Source organism: Prunus persica, chromosome G7 (assembly GCF_000346465.2).
Source record: "Prunus persica cultivar Lovell chromosome G7, Prunus_persica_NCBIv2, whole genome shotgun sequence".
Lineage (NCBI taxonomy): Eukaryota > Viridiplantae > Streptophyta > Magnoliopsida > Rosales > Rosaceae > Prunus > Prunus persica.
This window is the reverse complement of record NC_034015.1, coordinates 17,754,776-17,773,988: the sequence shown is the minus strand read 5'-3', so window position 1 is coordinate 17,773,988 and position 19,213 is coordinate 17,754,776. Positions and strand designations below refer to the sequence as shown.

General features: G+C 38.5%; 4 protein-coding genes across 5 annotated transcripts; all 4 read right to left on the bottom strand.

Moving 5' to 3' along the window:
• On the bottom strand, positions 388–2,035 carry LOC18769639 (HMG1/2-like protein). 2 transcript variants are annotated; one of them, XM_020569402.1, is made up of 8 exons: positions 1,886–2,035; positions 1,733–1,788; positions 1,491–1,592; positions 1,319–1,376; positions 1,156–1,200; positions 970–1,050; positions 831–884; positions 388–682 (listed from the first exon to the last, which is right to left on the bottom strand). In XM_020569402.1, exons 2-8 carry the CDS (start codon positions 1,774–1,776, stop codon positions 662–664), a joined length of 405 nt encoding a protein of 134 aa, XP_020424991.1. In that variant the 5' UTR covers positions 1,777–1,788; positions 1,886–2,035; the 3' UTR covers positions 388–661. The 2 variants fall into 2 exon arrangements, with proteins under 2 accessions (XP_020424991.1, XP_007202727.1); XM_007202665.2 differs by having other exon boundaries at positions 792–884; positions 1,886–2,031.
• On the bottom strand, positions 7,500–9,784 carry LOC18770228 (protein ACCELERATED CELL DEATH 6). The gene is made up of 6 exons (XM_020569028.1): positions 9,323–9,784; positions 9,122–9,188; positions 8,928–8,988; positions 8,466–8,850; positions 7,872–8,138; positions 7,500–7,565 (listed from the first exon to the last, which is right to left on the bottom strand). The coding sequence occupies exons 1-6, from the start codon at positions 9,782–9,784 to the stop codon at positions 7,500–7,502; spliced, it is 1,308 nt and encodes a 435-aa protein (XP_020424617.1).
• On the bottom strand, positions 10,914–14,622 carry LOC18771789 (ankyrin repeat-containing protein At5g02620). The gene is made up of 3 exons (XM_020569027.1): positions 12,856–14,622; positions 12,191–12,714; positions 10,914–11,954 (listed from the first exon to the last, which is right to left on the bottom strand). Exons 1-3 carry the CDS (start codon positions 13,652–13,654, stop codon positions 11,283–11,285), a joined length of 1,995 nt encoding a protein of 664 aa, XP_020424616.1. The 5' UTR covers positions 13,655–14,622; the 3' UTR covers positions 10,914–11,282.
• LOC18771114 (ankyrin repeat-containing protein At5g02620) lies at positions 16,011–18,846 on the bottom strand. Its single transcript, XM_020567837.1, has 3 exons — positions 17,886–18,846; positions 16,879–17,396; positions 16,011–16,772 (listed from the first exon to the last, which is right to left on the bottom strand). Exons 1-3 carry the CDS (start codon positions 18,529–18,531, stop codon positions 16,056–16,058), a joined length of 1,881 nt encoding a protein of 626 aa, XP_020423426.1. The 5' UTR covers positions 18,532–18,846; the 3' UTR covers positions 16,011–16,055.

Here is a 19,213-nt window from a genome sequence, read left to right as displayed (position 1 = left end):
TACTAAAAGAGGAGAGTTCGACGGGACAATACAACAGAGCTAGGGAAGTATTTCTCATCAAAATTAGAATCATTTGTAAAGTTGCAGAGTTGACAATCAAGCTGTGCAAAATACTGACAGGATGGTCCAACAGAGAAACCACAAATGAATCCTACTGGTTCCAGGATGAAAAAGTCAAAAGAGACCATTAGATTCAAGTCAAGCCATCATCATCACCATCGCATAAAACAAGATAGAGCAATGAAGAGAATGATACAAAATCCAAAGCTCAAAAGCAGACAAAATTCCCACTCCCAAGTCATTGGGAGGCAATATATGTTTGTCAACTCTATCAACCACAATGAATACTAGACAAACATGGGGCTCAGCCACCACCAAACAAGAATATGCAAAAAGCAATTCATAGAAGGAGCATTATAACGCAAAATAGAAAGCATTTGGACATAAAAAGGATCATTAATTAAGTACAGATGATATGGGAAATCAGGTTTACAAGACCCCCTGAAACTTAATCCCTTGGTTTTTTGCCTTTCTCTTTTTCCTTCCCTATCCTAAAAATGTAGCTATTTTATCATGAGACACAGCTAAAGTTCAGAAAATGCAGGTCATTCAATATCTTCTAAGCAACCCTACACCAATTGCTTCTTCCAGCGTTCCTTCTCTACTCGTCATCATCTTCATCCTAAGATAAAACCCAAATAGAAAATTAATCCCACCAATCAAAATAATAATCAAATATCAAAATGAAAAGAGAAAGCTTGATTATCAGAATAATGAGAGGGAGGGCAAACCTCTGCACTCTCATCATCTTCTTCTTCTTCGTTATTCACCTCAGACTTGGACTTATCAGATTCTTCCTCCTCTGCTCCATTGCCTCCCTCAGCCTATTTCAAATGAAGCACCAATTCTCAACAAATTGTTCAAATTATAAAAACCCAATTGCCAGAAATTGAAGAGAAGAGCACTCACAATACTCTTGTTGTAGGCCTGCATGGTCTTGTTATATTCAGTCTTCCTCTTCTCTGCCTTGGCTACGTAGGGAGCTTTCTCCTGAATAATTTTTTAAATTAAGGAGCCAATCAAAAACAGTCGCAGAATATTCAAATAATTAACAAAACAATCAGGAAAAACAAAATGATTGGCCAAAACACTCACAGCATCTGACAATGATTTCCATTTGTCACCACCAGCCTTACCGACCTGTTCCAATAAAGTGACAAAAAAATGGATATAAATAAAAATTACATTGTCAATTCAATAGAAAATTCGGTCTGGATGAAATCAAACCCGTAGATCTAAAAGAATGAAATTCACTTACAGCAGCGACAGATTTGTTGTTAGGATGTTCCTTCTTGTACTTCTCCCTGAAATCCTCCCTATAGATAATTCAAAACAAGACGAAAATTCAGAGAAATAAAATCATAAAAATGGAAAATAAACGAGACGACCGATCTAAAAACGACGATTAGAGAGAAAAGCGTTGACCGTACATGAAAACGAAGAAGGCGCTCGCAGGTCTCTTTGGCTTGTTTGGATCCTTTCCGGCCTTCTTCGATGTCCTCTTACTCGCTCCAGCACTTTTGGTCTTTAACCTAGCAAATTCAACAAACAACAAAATTGAGCACATAAGCACAAAAATAAGAGCAAAATTGACGTGCGAAATTGAGATCTCTGATCGAATCGCTGAAATCGCAGAATATTCATTCACAAGAAAACGAAAATCGAAACTCACTTGGTCTCGGTTCTTTTAGGAGCAGCAGCTCTGGATTTCCCCATTTTCAGGCGAACCTGCAGAGAAAACAGCAGAAAACGATGAGAATCGTTCGAGAACGGCGAGGGCCGAGGTGACTCGGTCCGAGTCGGTGTGGAAAGCGTACGAGTTTACCTTTGGGCAGGGGGGCTAGGGCTTGAGAAGAAGATAAGGCGAAGACGCAGAGAGAAAGCGAGGAGAATAGAGTATTAAGATATATGATGCCTTTGGCTTTGGGGGGCTTTGCTTTGTTTGGTGCGGTGCGTGTGTAAATTTTGGCACAGGTGTGTGTGAAGAGATAAGAAGGGGTAGGGGCTAGTGGCGGAAAAATAAAAATAAAAAGGCGGAAATTAAATTTCGTTTCACGGAAAAATTGAAGTCTGGGTTTAGGCGGGATTTTGAAAAATGATTTGCCATCTCAGCGATCCTTGTGCTGTCAATCCATTGGTTGGGATTCGTTTCGTTGTGTTTCGTTGTGTTTTTTTGTGGTAATAGGGAGACACGTGGACACTTTGGCGCATGCGTTATGGGTGGCGAGTGCTGGAAATGACAAATATAGGCTTTGATTTATATTTATATGGCGTTTTTGGAATGGTAGTTGGGCGGTGATGGAATCGCAAAGCGACAGCATTGTGTGAGGGGCAAATCAGTAAATTGGCTTCTGGAATATTATTTGTCCGGCACATTTGGGCTCAATTTCAAATTGGGCGTGTTGATTGGACCCATTCCGTTGGGCCTGGGTCAAGAAAGAAATCCAGATGAATGATGCATCTTTTGGGGTGGGTTGTGTGTGCCCAACAGTGTGTCCTGTGCTTGACATGTTGCCTCTTGCTGCAAGAGACTCCACAACCCAAGCCTAAATTCACATATGCTGACTCAAACAAGTTGGAACAAAAGTTGATAGCGTAATGGTACAGGGCAAATGTCAGCCGAGAACAATGGTATTGTGAACATTGAGAAGTTTAATTGGGCATAGTGGTATGGTATGAGCTACTATAATATTTCATCTCTTACTCTAGAATTTCACGGTTGTTAGGTGTTTATGTTAAAAGTAATTAGTAACGTATTGGACAAATTACTTGTACGAGATTCAACATAGATTTTCATGTGGTGATTTCTTTATAGAAAATTCGGTGTAACTCCAAAATCGAAAACAAAAGTTGGATGCAATCTGTATTTGTTGCTGTTGATACAAATCATTTGACTTTTGTACCACGAATGATTACATTCTTTTTTTAAAAAAATTTATTTATATTTACATATTATATTTTTCATTTAAAATTACTTTGTTATTCTCATCATGCCTCTAAAAATTAAATAAGGTAAGAAATTTATTTTTGTCATAATAATTAGCTATTATATTTTTGAAATTTATATATATAAAGCAAAAGACAAAGAATTGTGAAACATTCAAAATACAAGAAAATACCCTTGGTTAATTCAAATATTAAGAATTGAAATTATTAATTAAATGAGGATAATATGGTAAATTCATATATTTTTATATTAAAAAAATTAAAATTAAAAACAAAATCATATAATAGGTCCTACTTTTATAGAACATAACTACCCATGTTATATTTTCTTAATTCTAAAATTTTAAAAAAAATTTTAAAAAAAGAAAAGAAAACCAATTGGCACATGCGTGAGCATATGCCAAGGGGCTAGTAATTAAATAAGGCAACAAATCACGTCTCCTATAATTTTTGAAATAGCTATTATATTTCAGTCATGCTCCTATATGAACGTTGGCTTTCTTTCTATTGTGGCTTCGTATTATTGCACTATGGCAACCTGTACACAGGGTATATAAATATTCTTTTACTCTTTGCCACAGCTTTTGTTATTCACTGATTTTGTTTGTTTGTTTTCTTCTTTGAAAATACAATTCCTCACTAATATACTCTCATTTTTTTACGTTTGATTTTGTTTAGCTCACTTTTTTTCTTCATATTTTTGTTGCTGTAAAGCTAATTCCCACCTAATATCTTTAATTAAGATGCAATTCACCATTAACACATGTGGGTTTTGTGTCCTCCTCTTCCCCTCCCCCTTCTTTCTCTCAATTCCTCTGTTTCTTGATAGTTAATTATCTTCTAGTTTTTCCTATTTTTCCCATGACGTTTTACGATTATTGGTTGTATCAGTCAAATCCACACATTTTATCTAAAATCTACATGTTTATCAAGTATAGTAGAGTATACTACTTATGTGTTAGGTACATTATGTTCTATTGTAATTAGGTACATTATTTTATATTTACCTAGTAGTTAGGTACATTATGTAATATTTACCTAATAATTAGGTATATTATATCATATTTACCTAGTAGTCAGGTAATATTTGTTGGGAAGATATCATCAATAATTCTTTTATTTTAATTGTTTTATATGAACTTCCTTTATGTCATGGCGGCAATAGAAGGATTCTAAATTTAAAATATGAAATCTATTTAGAAGGAAAGAATCGATACATTAATTTGAATTTTCAATTACTGTTCTTTCCTTATTTACCTCAAAGGGTAAAATTGGCACATGAAAAAAAATTAATAAAAGTCAATGGACCCAAATCTACAGCAAAAAAGGTGTAGACTAAACCCAATGACAGCTAGGAATTTTGGACTTAGATCAAAGAACCCTATTTATTTAATAAGCTTAATTAAACTTAATCTGACAGGACCCGATCCAAATTCCACTTTGGAATCCGAGCCAGACCCTGTGCGTGTCCGACACCTGGCGAATGTCGGGCACAAATGACCTATTTGCCCTTCTATACAAAACATGATAAAAATAACAAGGTTGACTTCTACCGAAAAACCGGCAGAGTTTCCCTTGTATCTGGCTCAATACCAAAATCTTTACACCTGTCAAAACAAGTATATATATATAACCAACTGCCAGCATACATATATATACACATGCCAAGAGATCAAAGCTCAGTCTAGGGCAAAACATCAGAGCGACTACTAAGAATTTACAAAAGAGTGAATCGTTGTACAAATTACAAATCCTACATCAAAGAAAGGCGCGGAAGATGGGAAGTGGCCCGGTGGTGGATTCCTGTGCACGTCTACTGCCTGGGGGCGCAAAACAACAAGAAGGGTGAGTGGACCCAAAACAAAGCGTAGAAAATAATATATGAACATACTAACCCCACTGTAAAAAAACAGTTATACAAACTAACTTATTTTCTTTATTTCTGAAATCAATGCATGTATATAACTATACATTTGAAAACAGTTGAAAACTATCACCTAGGTGTACCCCTATTTCCGTCAAATCCTTATATCCGTCAATTCCTTGCATCACCATGGGTGACACATACTCGTAGGTCTCAGTGACACGAAGTCAGTCCGAGCCGCAACTCGCAGGATTCAGGGGACCGTAGTCCACCTTTATCCGCATTACTCGCTCCACACGAGTTCGAGTACCAAGGAACTCGTGGGGCAATTGTCAAGCATGCTGACTAAACCAAAGGTAACAAATATAAACCGAAGGCAACATTTAATAACTGGGTACAAGGTGATTTAAGAAAATATAAAGTTTCTGAAGCAAAACTGTTGAATAATTAACTTTATGTAACCTTTAAAATTCTGCTGCCATTTATTTGATAATTAACGAGAATATCTTTTCCTATATTCTTAAAAGGAAACTTCACTCGGCAGCATGTAACATAAAATATTTAACAGCATAAAACAGCTTATAACTGAAACTGAACTGCTTAACTGAAACTGAACTGATTAAATTCATTTATAAAAACAAAGAGTCCACTCACTGATAGTCTGAGCTCGCTGGACCTCTTGAAGGTCCCTCCTGCGGGTCAACTGGTGCCCGGGTGCCTGATTCAATAACCATAATATTCTATTAATACAATATAGTATTAAATTAAAAACCCTACCCCCGGCTCCTAAAAGTACGTGCGTCAATTTAAAGTGATCCCTATGCCCATAACAGCTTTCCTTCCACGTGGGATCGTTTAGCGGTATCTTGGGACTCAAAAAGCGCTAAAGTCCAAAAAGTCAATCCGGAACCCCACGGGTATAATATGATCCGGATGCCGCTAGAAGGTCCAATATATTTAGGACACATGTCCCGAGGGTATTGGTGTCAATCGGACGGTCGGATTGATCACAATCTTGTAATCGCATAATTTCTAAACCCTAGCCCTAGGGTTCGCGTTTTCGGAGTATCCGGGTCTCCGATTCACAATCCGTCGAATCCTACACGTTTCTAAAATTATCTAGAGTAACATATCTAAAATTGATTACGATCCAACGGCTCAACAGTATTGAACCCGGTAATCGCACAATATGAAAAATCCGTTCAAGGCTCAAACGGACTCCGAATCGAGATCCGCGAAATCCTACGCGCTCGTGATGACACGAGGATCTCAAAACTGCCCAGAGTTACTCCACCACCCTCGCCCACGCGCCCCAGCACGCGCGGGCAGATTCGGGTGTCTAAAGCGATACCGAGTGGCCGAAAAATCTCGGAACCAAGACTCCAAACTCCTATCCTAGGTAAAACACCCCATTTGGAGTCACTTTTGTTCTTGGACCTACCCCAAAAAGTGGCCGGAAATGGCCGAACACGGAGGCCGAAAGTCGGCCGAATTTCAATTTGAAAATCGAGTGATCTACAGCAAAAATTGATCGAAACCCAGCCAACCAGCAGTTAGAACATGAAAAATAGCTAGAAATCGATACCTCACACGACTGATTTGGTGGCCGGATGAGGGAGAAACTGAGGTTGGAAAATCTGCCAAAACTGCTGCGTTTTCCAGCAGTTTCCGGTGGCTCCAGACAGCAGCAGGGTCGGCGGACGGGCTAGGGTTGATGGCGGGAGCTGGCCGGTGCTGCTGGGTCCGGTCCGGAGGGTCGGGGTGGCGTGAGGTGGCGTTGGGGTGGCTTGGAAGGTGGTTGCCCGACTGGTTTTCTAGAACTATCGGGAGGGAGAGAGAGAGAGAGAGAGGGAAAGAGAAAGAGAAGCTGAGGTTTTTATAAAAATTCTGATTTTCTTATTTACTATTTTGCCCTTTGTGATATTTTAATCGTAATTTCTTCGTTACAACTCCGATTCGAGCTTACTTCGTTTCTATGAACTCGTATTGTCGTGCTCTACACAACGGTGTATGTGGAATTGTCAAATTCCTTTTCGGTCAAAAAGTCAACGTTGAGTTCATAAGTGAGTCAAAGGGCAAAATTGTCTTTCCGCATAATAAATTACTAATTACATGTGAATTTTAGGTTTGGGTCTTTACATAATCTCTCTAGTGTTTTTAAAATTTCAGTGTTGTCATAATTCAATCCAAAAGAATTAGCTATTTTAGTTGATAAATTGGTCACAAGCAATTGAAATAAAAAGATAAACTTAAGTAACTAATAAACCAATTATAATGCACAAATTCATACGAGAATACACATCAACGCACAAACTTACAACCACCTTTAAACTCTTGTAACTATAGACTACAAACTTGCACCCAACTCAAGGAGAGTTGACGCACACAAAAGGAAATACACAAGTTGCTCTCCCACCTTGTCGTCACCAAGTAGAAAACAAAAATTAGGAACTCCAAATCTGCAAAATGAAGACACGCAAAGCAAACAAAAGCAGCCACACAAATCCAGGAAAAACTACAGAGCAATACAAGCCATCGAAAAGCTAATAAAAACCCAAGGGAGGGGAGAGGCATGGACCAAGGTTGGAAGGGAAGGGAAGCCACCGACTAGTCTCAATCAATGTGAGGTCTACTTTTTAAACATAATCACAAACAAGCGGGTAAGTTTATGTAGGAATATGGAATTGTTCTCCCTCTGAACAACAAGAAATTGAACATAACTTAACAAAAAGAAGGCATAGCCGACGACAATTAAACCCGATCTGGCAAGTTGTGGAGAATCACCTAAGACTGCATATGTGCCCGAAGTGAATGCAATCATCATTGCAACTACAGACGCTGTAGTGGTATATATAATAGGACGCCAAAACCTTTTGGATCCTTCTTTTCCCTCATGGAGTGTCAATATCAAAAGGTGCACAAGGACAGAAAAAGTGGACAAACACAAGGCTAGCATATTGAATAAATAAAAAAATTGGAAAGCTGTATCGTTTGTTAGAACTGCATAACCCGGAGTTGGTCCGTTACTCGGGCCATTTCCCTGATCTGATGCTTGGTAATAACCACCAGGCATGGTGACACCTGCTGCGAATGTAACAGTTGCTACGAGTGCAGCCACTATCAGATGGGAATCTCTTATATTTTTATTCGTTTCAGTGTCTTCGCCACCTTTGTTTTCCTTTAATTTTTGACCATCATTATCATTTTCGCTTAGAATTCGATGGCCTGATGATGCACCATTCCTTTTCAAATCATTCGCGACAAATATCTGCAACACAGACCAAAGAGTGTAGTAGTACAATTTTTCAGTTGAGTCTCCGACACAAATCATCACCAAACTAAATACTAATTGAGGGCGAGGCGAGGGATTATTAATTTAACCTAACCATAAGTAGTACTTAAATGAAAAAGTCTACATGATGATACTTAATTGAAAAGGAATAGCCAAACCTACGAAGACTAAATTGGTTATTTTTCCGAAATCAAATAAAAAAATAATTTGCACGAGCATTCAAACCCTATCAGTAGTCTAAATTACTGTTCATCATTCTGATATATACTGTCACACACAAGCAAGTTTAATGAAATATCATACCATATCTTGTAAATCATCATTAGCTTTAATAACGTCGAGAGCGTTCATATTTTCCTTATTGAATGCCATCTTATCAACCCTAGCATCATCAATGAAAGGAATCCAGGGGTTGAGAGGAGCATTAAGTAGATGGAGGGGTGTGTTGCCGTCAACATCCTTGGCATTTAAAAGGACGTTGCTAAGCCATGTACCCTTCAAAACAAATTCTATAATTCGAGGTTTATGCTTCTCCAAGGCATAATGAAAAGCATTTCGACGTCTTCGGTCGACCACTTTGCAACAATCAGGACAATGAGAAATAAGTTGTTCCATTACATTAACATGGCCTTTGGAGGCTGCAATTTGTAGAGCGGTCTTCTTATTAGCTTCGTCACCCAAGTAGGCACTGCATTATCAGCTTCTAGGAGTTGTGTAACAATTGAAGCACGACCATAGAATGCAGCGTAGTGAAGTGGGGTTCACCCTTTCTCGTCTGCCACAATCGCCAAATCTTTTTCCTTGTTCAGTATTTCTGTGGTCATTTCTAAAATATACAAAAATAATAACTAACTAGTTCAAAACTAAAAACCGTATATAATCTTATGCTTTGCTTGGAAAGTGAACAGAACAGGAGAAATAATTAATTATGTAAGTTTATTATATTTATATATACCTACCTTCATCACCGTGAATCACTGCAGCATGCAAAGCGGTTCTACCAATGGGGCCTTGGTAAGTTGGATGCTTGCAAGTGCCAAGTATTTCGGAGAACAAAGCTTTGTATCTCCTCTCGGCAGCCAAATAAAGTGGAGTCTCCCCAGCAACATTAGGAGGGTAGGAAAAGTCAGGGTCTTCTCTGATCAATATCTCCACCACACCAAGGTGTATCTCCTTATGAAAATCTGCCAGGCTTCTACTGATGATGAGGGCCCATTCTCAAGGTCTTCACGAGGGCCAGCTTTTGCAGTTTTGATAAGAAGTTCAACTATATCAGCACGCCCATGTCTGGCCGCAATGTGTAAGGCAGTCTCGCCACTCTCGTTCTTCTGTGATAGCAGTGCGGGACACATTTGAAGGATTTCATTCACAACGCTGGGTGGCCTCAGCGCTTCTTCTTCTGGTTCGACGTAATTTGGGGTGCTTGCAAAAGATATATAAATATGGAGGATTGTGTTCTTGGTTGGAGTCAATATTTGGTCAAGATGGTGTCTCCTCTTGAGGACATCAGTTTTGCCTTCTTTTGCAGCGTTGAAAACATCCAGATCCATGCCCCTGATTAAAACTGTGTTGGCCGATGCTAATGGAGTACTACTCGCAGTCTGATCAGTCGAATGATCCATTTTGGTTTCTTCCTTGATGCACAAGTCAAAAAGTGAGCTTTTGCCCCTTTTTGAGTGGATGTTGGGATATTAATCAGAAGATGTTGGGATATTAATTCATTAGCAGATGAGATGTGTGCATCTTGCTTGGTTGGATCTCCGAAGGACCCGCCAAAATTTATTGATCGAAATGAATTAAAAATGGTAAGCAAGCAATATGGCCCTTTGAGTTCACAATTTTTTCGACCCAGTCCAAAGTGAAAACAATGATTAAAGCTTGCATTTCTCAAGTTGTAGTTGACTATAACGCTGAGTCGTCCCATTTGCCAATCCAAAATTGATTTGCAAGAGGTTCTGTTTTCTGCTTACTACAACGCATTTTTGTTAGCCTATGAGTTAGGATAATTACTGATTGTCAAAAGAAAATGAAGAAGAATGGTGCTACTATATATATACATAAATCAGATCAAGCAAGCATATTATCATTGAAAAATTAGTGTACACCATTTTTATTTAGAAAATGTAGATTAAAGACTAATATGGACACTTCGTTTCGTTTAACAAAACAGTAGTGGAAACCGCTAATATATAATATCACGAGCAACTTACTCTTAAATATATTCAGTTCCATCTCCTTGAACCATAAACAAAAAAGAAATACTTAGTTTCAACAATTATAAGCATGCCGCTTCTGTTCATCTAATGATGAGTGGTTTTCTTTTGATTGAATTATAAATGCAATACTAGAATTTTATTTTATTTTTAAAGATACGTGCGGAAAGGAATAACAAAGTCGTTTAAGAAACATAATATATATATATATATATAACTGATTTACATCATTGTCTTCGTCACCTTTGTTTTCCTTGAATTAAAAGGTAATAAAAGGAATACCCAAAGCTACGAAGACTAAATTGGTTATTTTTCCAAAATAAAAAATTTGCACGAGCATTAAAAAGTTCAGGCTTTCATTCTATGGCGTTTCTGGAATGGTAGTAGTTTACGGACATTATTGTTTTAGGGGTAAATTAGTAAATTTGTATCGTCGATACTAAGTTCTAACCTCAGATTTGGGCCTAATTTGATTTGGACCATGCTCAAGCAAATATCTGCCGCTAAATTGCCCGTTTGGACTTGGGTGAGAACAACAAAACCTTAAATGTACTTCTTATTAACTCTACAACTATCACCAGAGGAAGAACATCCAAACTTGCACCCAACTCAAAAAGAGTTGATACACAGAAAAGGAAATACATAAGTTGCTCTCCCACCTTGTCGTCACCAAGTAGAAAACAAAAGGCAGGAACTCCAAATCTGCAAAATGAAGACACGCAAAGCAAACAAAAGCAGCCACACAAATCCAGGAAAAACTACCAAGCAATACAAGCCATCCAAAAGCTAATAAAAGCCCAAGGGAGAGGGGAGAGGCATGGACGAAGGTTGGAAGGGAAGGGTGGCCACCGACTAGTCCCAATCGATGTGACATCTACGTTTTATCATCTTAAACGAGCGGGTAAGTTTATATATATATATATATATTTCTTTTCCAAAAAACGAGAAAGTTCTCCCACCTAAATTCAAAAAATACAACATAAAGACAGAAAACTAATACATAGGCAACAATAACTAAACCCGAGAAAGCAAGTTCTGGAGAATCACCTAAGACTGCAAATGTGCATGAAATGAATGCACCCATCATTGCAAGTACAGACGCTACAGTGATATATATAGTAGAATGCCAAAATACTTTGTGCCTCACTTTTCCCTCTGGGAGTATCAATAAGACAAGGTGCACAAGGACGGAATAAGTGGACAAACACAAGGCTAGCATATTGAATACAAAAAAAATTTTGAAAGCTGCATTTTTTGTTAGAACTGCATAACCCGGAGTTGTTCCTTTAATCGGTGCCGGGGCTGGGACCATAACATTTTGCTTTGATACTTTACTCATGGCATTTCCCCCTGATGCATCACTTTGGTAATAACCACCAGGCATGGTGACACCTGCTGTGAATGTAACAGTTGCTACGAGTGTAGCCACTATCAGATGGGATTCTCTTATATTTTTATCCAATTCAATGTCTTCACCACATTTGTTTTCCTTTAACTTCTGGCCATCATGATCATTTTCTTTTAGCAGTCGATGGCCTGATACTGCACCATTCCTTTTCAAAGCATGCTTGAATAATATCTGCAACACAGACCAAAGAGATAGTGGTGCAATTTTTCAGTTGTGTCTCTGACACAAATCATAACCGAGGGCGAGGGATTATTCATTTAACCTAACCATAACTAGTACTTAAATGAAAAAGTCTACATGATGATACCCAAATCCAAAGCTTTGAGAGTAAATAGGCTAAATTACTGCTCATGATTCCGACATGTACTGTCACACACAACACAAGCAAGTTTAATGAAATATCATACCTTAGATTTAAAATTATCATTAGCTTTAATGACGTCGAGAGCGTTCATGTGTTCCTTATTGAATGCCATCTTATCAACCCTAGCATCAGTAATGAAAGGAATCCGGTTGTAGATAGGAGCATTAAGTAGATGGAGGGGTGTGTTGCCGTCAACATCCTTGGCATTTAAGAGGACGTTGCTAAGCCATGCATCCATCATAACAATATCTATAATTCGAGATTGACTCTTCTCCAAGGCATAATGAAGAGCATTTCGACGTCTTTGGTCGACCACTTCGCAACAATCAGGACAATAGGAAATAAGTTGTTTCATTACATGAACATGGCCCTTGGAGGCTGCAATGTGAAGAGCGGTCTTCTTATCAGCTTCGTCACCCATGTAGGCACTGCATTTACCAGTCTCTAGTAGTTGTATAACAATTGATTCATGACCATAGAATGCAGCGTAGTGAAGTGGGGTCCATCCTTTTTCGTCTGTCACTATTGCCAAATCCTTTTTCTTGTTTAGTATTTCTTCCGTCATTTCTAAAAAGTATATAAAAAGAATAATTAATCAATGCAAAACTAAAAACTGTATATAATCTTTTATATATATCCATGCTTTGCTTGGAAAGTGAACAGAACAGGAGAAATAATTAATTATGTAAGAATATTATATATACCTACCTTCATCACCGTAAATCACTGCAGCATGCAAAGCGGTTCTTCCATTGGGGCCTTGGTAAGTTGGATGCTTGCAAGTGCGAAGTATTTCGGAGAACAAAGCTTTGTATTTCCTCTCGGCAGCCAAATAAAGTGGAGTCTCCCCAGCAACATTAGGAGGGTAGGAAAAGTCAGGGTATTCTCTGATCAATATCTCCACCACACCAAGGTGCTTAAACCGCACTGCCTCGTGCAAGGCTGTGTCCTTCTCCTTACTAGGTGTCCTTATAAAATTTTTCCAGCAGGCTGCTTCTTCTTCTGATGACGATGATAAGGCGAAGGCGGCAGCCCCATGCTCGAGGTCTTCACAACGACGAGCTTTTGCAGTTTGGATGAGAAGTTCAACTATTTCAGCAAGCCCATGTTTGGCCGCCATGTGCAAGGCAGTCTCACCGCTCTCGTTCTGCTGCCATAGCAGTGTCGGACAGATCTGAAGGATATCCTCCACAAAGCTGGTTGGCTTGATCGGCGCTTCTTCTTTAGGTTTGACGAGCTTTGGGGTGCTTGCATAAGCTATATAAACTTGGAGGACTGTGTTACGGGTTGGAGTCAATATTTTGTTAAGATGCTGCGGATCGTGTCCCCTGAGGACATCAATTTTGCCTTCTTTTGCAGCGTTGAAAACATCTAGATCCATGCCCATTAAAATTGGGACGTCTGTTGCAGCAGCTTCATCAGTTTTGATGTCTGTTGCAGCAGCTTCCTGGTCAACGACTTCGACCGATGCTGACGGAGTCTGATCAGTCCAAGTGGTGCGATCCATGCGGTTCTTTTTGGTTGTGGGCAAGACAAAATACTGATCAGCTTCCACTTTTTGAGTGGATGTTGGGAAAAGTTAATGACAAGGTCAGATGAATGAATGAATGGATGAAAATTGGTTTAACTAGTTGATATTGAATTTGAGAGAGTGAAAAAGAGTGACCAAGGAGAGGGAAAACCGGTAAACTTATATAGATGGAAAGAAAAGAGAGAACAGGAAAAAGGAAGAAGAGTAGCGGAGAGAGAAAGAATATTAAAATAAAGAAAAAGATCTGAATGTGTTTTCCATGCATGTCTTAGTACGTACGTAGAGCCTAGAGTTTAGAAAAAAGCTGAGAGCTTCATCATTCCTGACAAGAACGATCAACAAACAAACTTCCTTCCTTCCTTTTTTTTTTTTTCCCTTTTTTAATTACATTCTGTTTCGCAGGCTGAAGCGACACAACACTCTTAGGACAACAGAGAAGAGGAAGATGAAGAGTGGCGGCGAGAGAAAGAATAAAGAAAAAGAAAAGGAGAAATTCATGTCTTAATTAGTACGTAAAGGTTAGAAAAAGAGTGAAGGGAGCCAAAGCTGAGAGCTAATATTGTTCATCATTCATGACAAGGAGAACAATCAACAAACTACCTTCCTTTTCTTTTTTTCTTTTTTAATTTCATTATGTTTTGCAGGCTGGAGTGACACAACGCTGGTAGGAAAAGAGAGAGGAGGAAGAAGAAGAGTGGCGGAGAGAGAATAAAAAAAGAAAAAGAAAAAGAGAAAGCCATGTGTCTTAATGAGTACGTAGAGGGTTAGAAAAAGAGTGAAGGCAGCCCGCGCTTAGGGCTAAAGCTGAGGGCTAATCCAATCCAATATCAATTGGATAAGATTAGATTAGGTTTAAACATCGATCTAATATGATTGGATCGGATTGAAAAAATCACAATCCAATTTATATTGGATCGGATGGACTAAATTATATTGGTTTTGAACTGACGTACACCCAAATGGACTAAATTGTGTTAGGATATTCCCTTAAGTTGAAAGTTTCATTTCTTAGCCACTATCTGATAGTGTTTTTTCTCTGAATTGAGCGCTGTTTCAGCCATTTATTTAAGTTTATTTTATACATACAGTTTGCTTAATTCATTAAAAATATTTTATGCTTCAAATGACAAACTATCGAATAGATGATTAATTCATTCAGCTTGCAGATGCAGAAACGATAATATATTATTTATGTTATTTCTAATTACTAAACAGCTATTAAAAGAAAGTAGATTTCCATTTAGTGAATTAGAACACTAATTTTAAATTTCAGTGTTTTCATAATTCAATCCAAAAGAATTAGCTATTTTAGTTGATAAATTGGTCACAAGCAATTGAAATAAAATGATAAACTTAAGTAAGTAACAAACCAAATCTAATGCACAAACTCATGTGATAATATCAACCTTATACAGTACACATCAACGCACGAACTTACAACCATCTTTACACTCTCGTCACGATAGACTACAAACTTGCACCCAACTCAAAAAGAGTTGATACACAGAAAAGGAAATACATAAGTTTCTCTCCCACCTTGTCGTCACCAAGTAGAAAACAAAAAGCAGGAACTCCAAATCTGCAAAATGAAGACACGCAAAGCAAACAAAAGCAGCCACACAAATCCAGGAAAAACTACGTACCAAGCAATACAAGCCATCCAAAAGCTCATAAAAGCCCAAGGGAGGGGAGAGGAATGGACGAAGGTTGGAAGGGAAGGGAGGCGTGATGCTGCACCATTAATTTCATTTCAAAGCATTCATGAGACGCATATCAGTCTAAATTGTTGTTTCTCTTTCAATTAGAAAAGTGTATTAGAATAACCTGCGGTTCCAACATATCCACAATAATACATGCAACGAGGGGTAGCTAGAATTTTGTTTTTTCTTATGGAAATAATTTTAAAATTAGGGGATTAAGTTAAAAACTTAGTAGTAAATGATTTTATTATTTACTTTTAAAACGAGGGGCCAATACTAGCTCAATTGTGTGTTGTGATATTTTTTTTTTGGTCAAAGTTTTTGGAAAGTACTTAGTTTTATTATAAACAAATAGAAAGGTTTACATCGGCTGCAAGAATATTAAAGAGTCATTCAGTTTCAACATAATCCCAAACATAAGAACCCCTTGTCTAGAAACGAAACGAGCTACCGCATGTGTGTTGTGACATTTTCTGTAGGTAGCATAGATAATGAAGATGACAGGGTCGTCATCTTTAACTCTGTCACTTGATGACAGTCTACAAAAATATGGCCCCCAACTATTTGTGTGATTTTTTTTAGTACTTTCAAAAAAATATTATATAAACTAAAATTCAAGGATAGAAACAAAATAGTAACAAACATTATGTAACATAACACAACAAAGAATCAAACGTTTATGAGAGTCTTCCCCTCCAATTATTAACACGTAAACGTAAAGAATCAAACGTTTTGTGACAAAAGTTATCAGTAAATGAAAAATGCCAAAGTGACAGGAATGTTATCCACATCCTCGTCATCCATAATGATGCCTCTCCTATGAATTGTCCAAGCCGTTGATAGGGAGGGGAAATTTCAAGAAGTATGGCATGAGTCAAGATAAGGAAGAAAAAGCAGCCAATCGCACAAGCCGTAATGGCAAGTCCCGGGGAATGACATAATACTGCATATGTCCCTGAAATGAATGCAACCACCATCAAAATTAAAGCCGACATAGTGATATACAACACCTCGTCAAACGCTGTAGAAATCCCCTTTCGCTTTGTGTGCATCGATACATAAAGGTGCATCAAGACAGAGAAACTGGATATACACAAGGCGAGTGTGTTTGTTATAACAAAGGCCTTGAAAGCTGCATTTTTTGATAGAACTGCAAAACCCTGCTCTGGTCCTTTCTCACTTTGGTAACCACCAGGGATGGTGAAACCTGCTGCGAATGTTACAGTTGCTATGAGGGCAGCAACTACCAGATGGGCTTCCCTGACATTGTTCGTTTTATCAGTGTATTCACGACCTTTGTTTTCCTTCAATTTCCGATGGCCACCATAACTTTTGCTTAGAATTCGATGGCCTGATTCTGCACCATTCTTTTTCAAAGCTTGTTCCAGATATATCTGCAACACAGACCATCAATGTAGAGTTGCAAATTTTTAGTTGAGTCTCCGACACAAATTCTCACTTAACGAGGGATTATTAAGTTATATAGATAAAAGTTCATACCTCATTTCTTGAATCATCTGCTATAATGACATCAAGAGCGTTCATGTTTTCCTTATTGAATGCCATCTTATCAACTCTAACATCACCAATGAAACGAGTCCCGAAGAGAGAAACATCGAGTAGATGGAGGGGTGTGTTGCCGTCAACGTCCTTGGCATTTAGGAGGATGTTGCTAAGCCATGAATCCTTTAGAACAAAAGTCGTGATTCGTGATTGATGTTTCTCCAAAGCATAGTGAAGAGCATTTCGACGTCTTTGGTCGACCAGTTCACAACAATCAGGACAATGAGAAATAAGGTCTTTCACTACACCTATATGGCCTCTGGAGGCTGCGATGTGAAGAGCGGTCTTCTTATCAGCTTTGTCAACAATGTAGGCAGAGGATCTATCAGCTTGCAGAAGTTGTTTTACAATTGAAGTACAACCAGAGAGTGCAGCGTAGTGAAGTGGGGTCCACCCTTGTTCGTCTGCTGCTATCGCCAAATCCTTTTTCTTCTCTAGTATTTCTAAGGTCATTTCTAAATTTAAAAAAAAAAAAAACGAAATAAAAATCAATACAAACTGGGTTAGGCAACCGAACCGAGAGACATTCTAACAACCGAACCAACGTCATTGGTGAGACGTCTTTTGGGAGTACCCGTCCATAGGTTTTACTAACCGTGGTCGGTTCAGCATCGGCTTGATTCAGTTAGCTTTAGAAATATCCAACCAAAAAGGAAAGTGAATGAAAAACAATGAATAATTCGAAAGTGAATCAAAAAGGAAAAGAAAATGTAAGTTTATAGAATGCAGCGCAGTGAAGTGGGGTCCACTCTTTCTTGTCTGCCACTATCGCCAAATCTTTTTCCTTGTTTAGTATTTCTGTGGTCATTTCTAAAATATACAAAAATAATAATTAACTAGTGCAAAACTAAAAACTGTATATAATATATATATCCATGCTTTGCTTGGAACGTGAACAGAACAGGAGAAATAATTAATTATGTAAGAATATTATATAGACCTACCTTCATCACCGTAAATGACAGCAGCATGCAAAGCCGTTCTTTCATTGGGGCCTTGGTAATTTGGATCCGTGCAAGTACTAAGTATTTCGTAGAACAAAGCTTTGTATCTCCTCTCGGCAGCCAAATAAAGAGGAGTCTCCCCAGCATCATTAGCAGAGTAGGAAAAGTCAGGGTCTTCTTCGGTCAATATCTTCACCACACGAAAGTGATTAAATCGCACTGCAAAGTGCAAGGCTGTGTCCTTCTCCTTATTGGTTTCCCTTATGAGCATCTGCCACTGCCAGGCTTCTACTGCTGATGATGAGGGCCCATTCTCAAGGTCTTCACGACGACCAGCTTTTGCAATGTCGATAAGAAGTTCAACTATATCAACACGCCCATGTCTGGCCGCAATGTGTAAGGCAGTATCGCCACTCTCGTTCTTTTGCGATAGCAGTGCTGGACACTTTTGAAGGATTTTATCCACAACGCTGGGTGGCCTCAGCCCTTTTTCTTCTGGTTCGACGAAATTTGGGCTGCTTGCAGAAGCTATATAAATATGGAGGACTGTGTTCTTGGTTGAAGTCAATGTTTGGTCAAGATCGTGTCTCCCCTTGAGGACATCAATTTTGCCTTCTTTTGCAGCGTTGAAAACATCAAGATCCATGCCCCTGATTAAAACTGTGTTGTCTGCTGCAGCTTCCTGGTCAACGGCATTGGCCGATGCTAATGTAGTACTACTCTAAGTCTGATCAGTCGAATGATCCATTTTGGGGCCGTTGGAAGTATCGGAAGTACCGGAAACTCTAAACCAACGGCCCTTTTTGAGTGGATGTTGGGATATTAATCAGAAGATGACGTGAGTGGATGAAAGACGTTTAATTGATTAGCAGATGAGATGAGTGCAACCAAGCAAACGCAGCCGCACAAATCCAGCAAAAACGACCAAGCAATACAAGCCATGCAAAAGCTAGTAAAAGCCCTAGGGAGGGGAGAGGACAAAAGCTGACATAATGCTCACGTGGTGATTGTGACGTCACAGTTAATTTAAATAACAAAAAAAAGTACACATAAAAAAATTAAAATTTTCAAATAAATACCTAGTCATATTCTTCATTTTTCACCCCAAAACTCTATACAAATTCCTCTTCTCATATCTCACATGAATAGTAGTTGCACTTGGGTCGCCATGGCAATGGATGGAAAACTAATAAAATAATTGCAATGGCAAACACTATTCATATGAATAGTAACAACCCTTGCCTTCTCTTGCATTTTGCTATGCTAAATGGGTGGAAATACTCTTAAAGGGAAAGCATTTGATATTCCGCATACCAAACACACCGAAC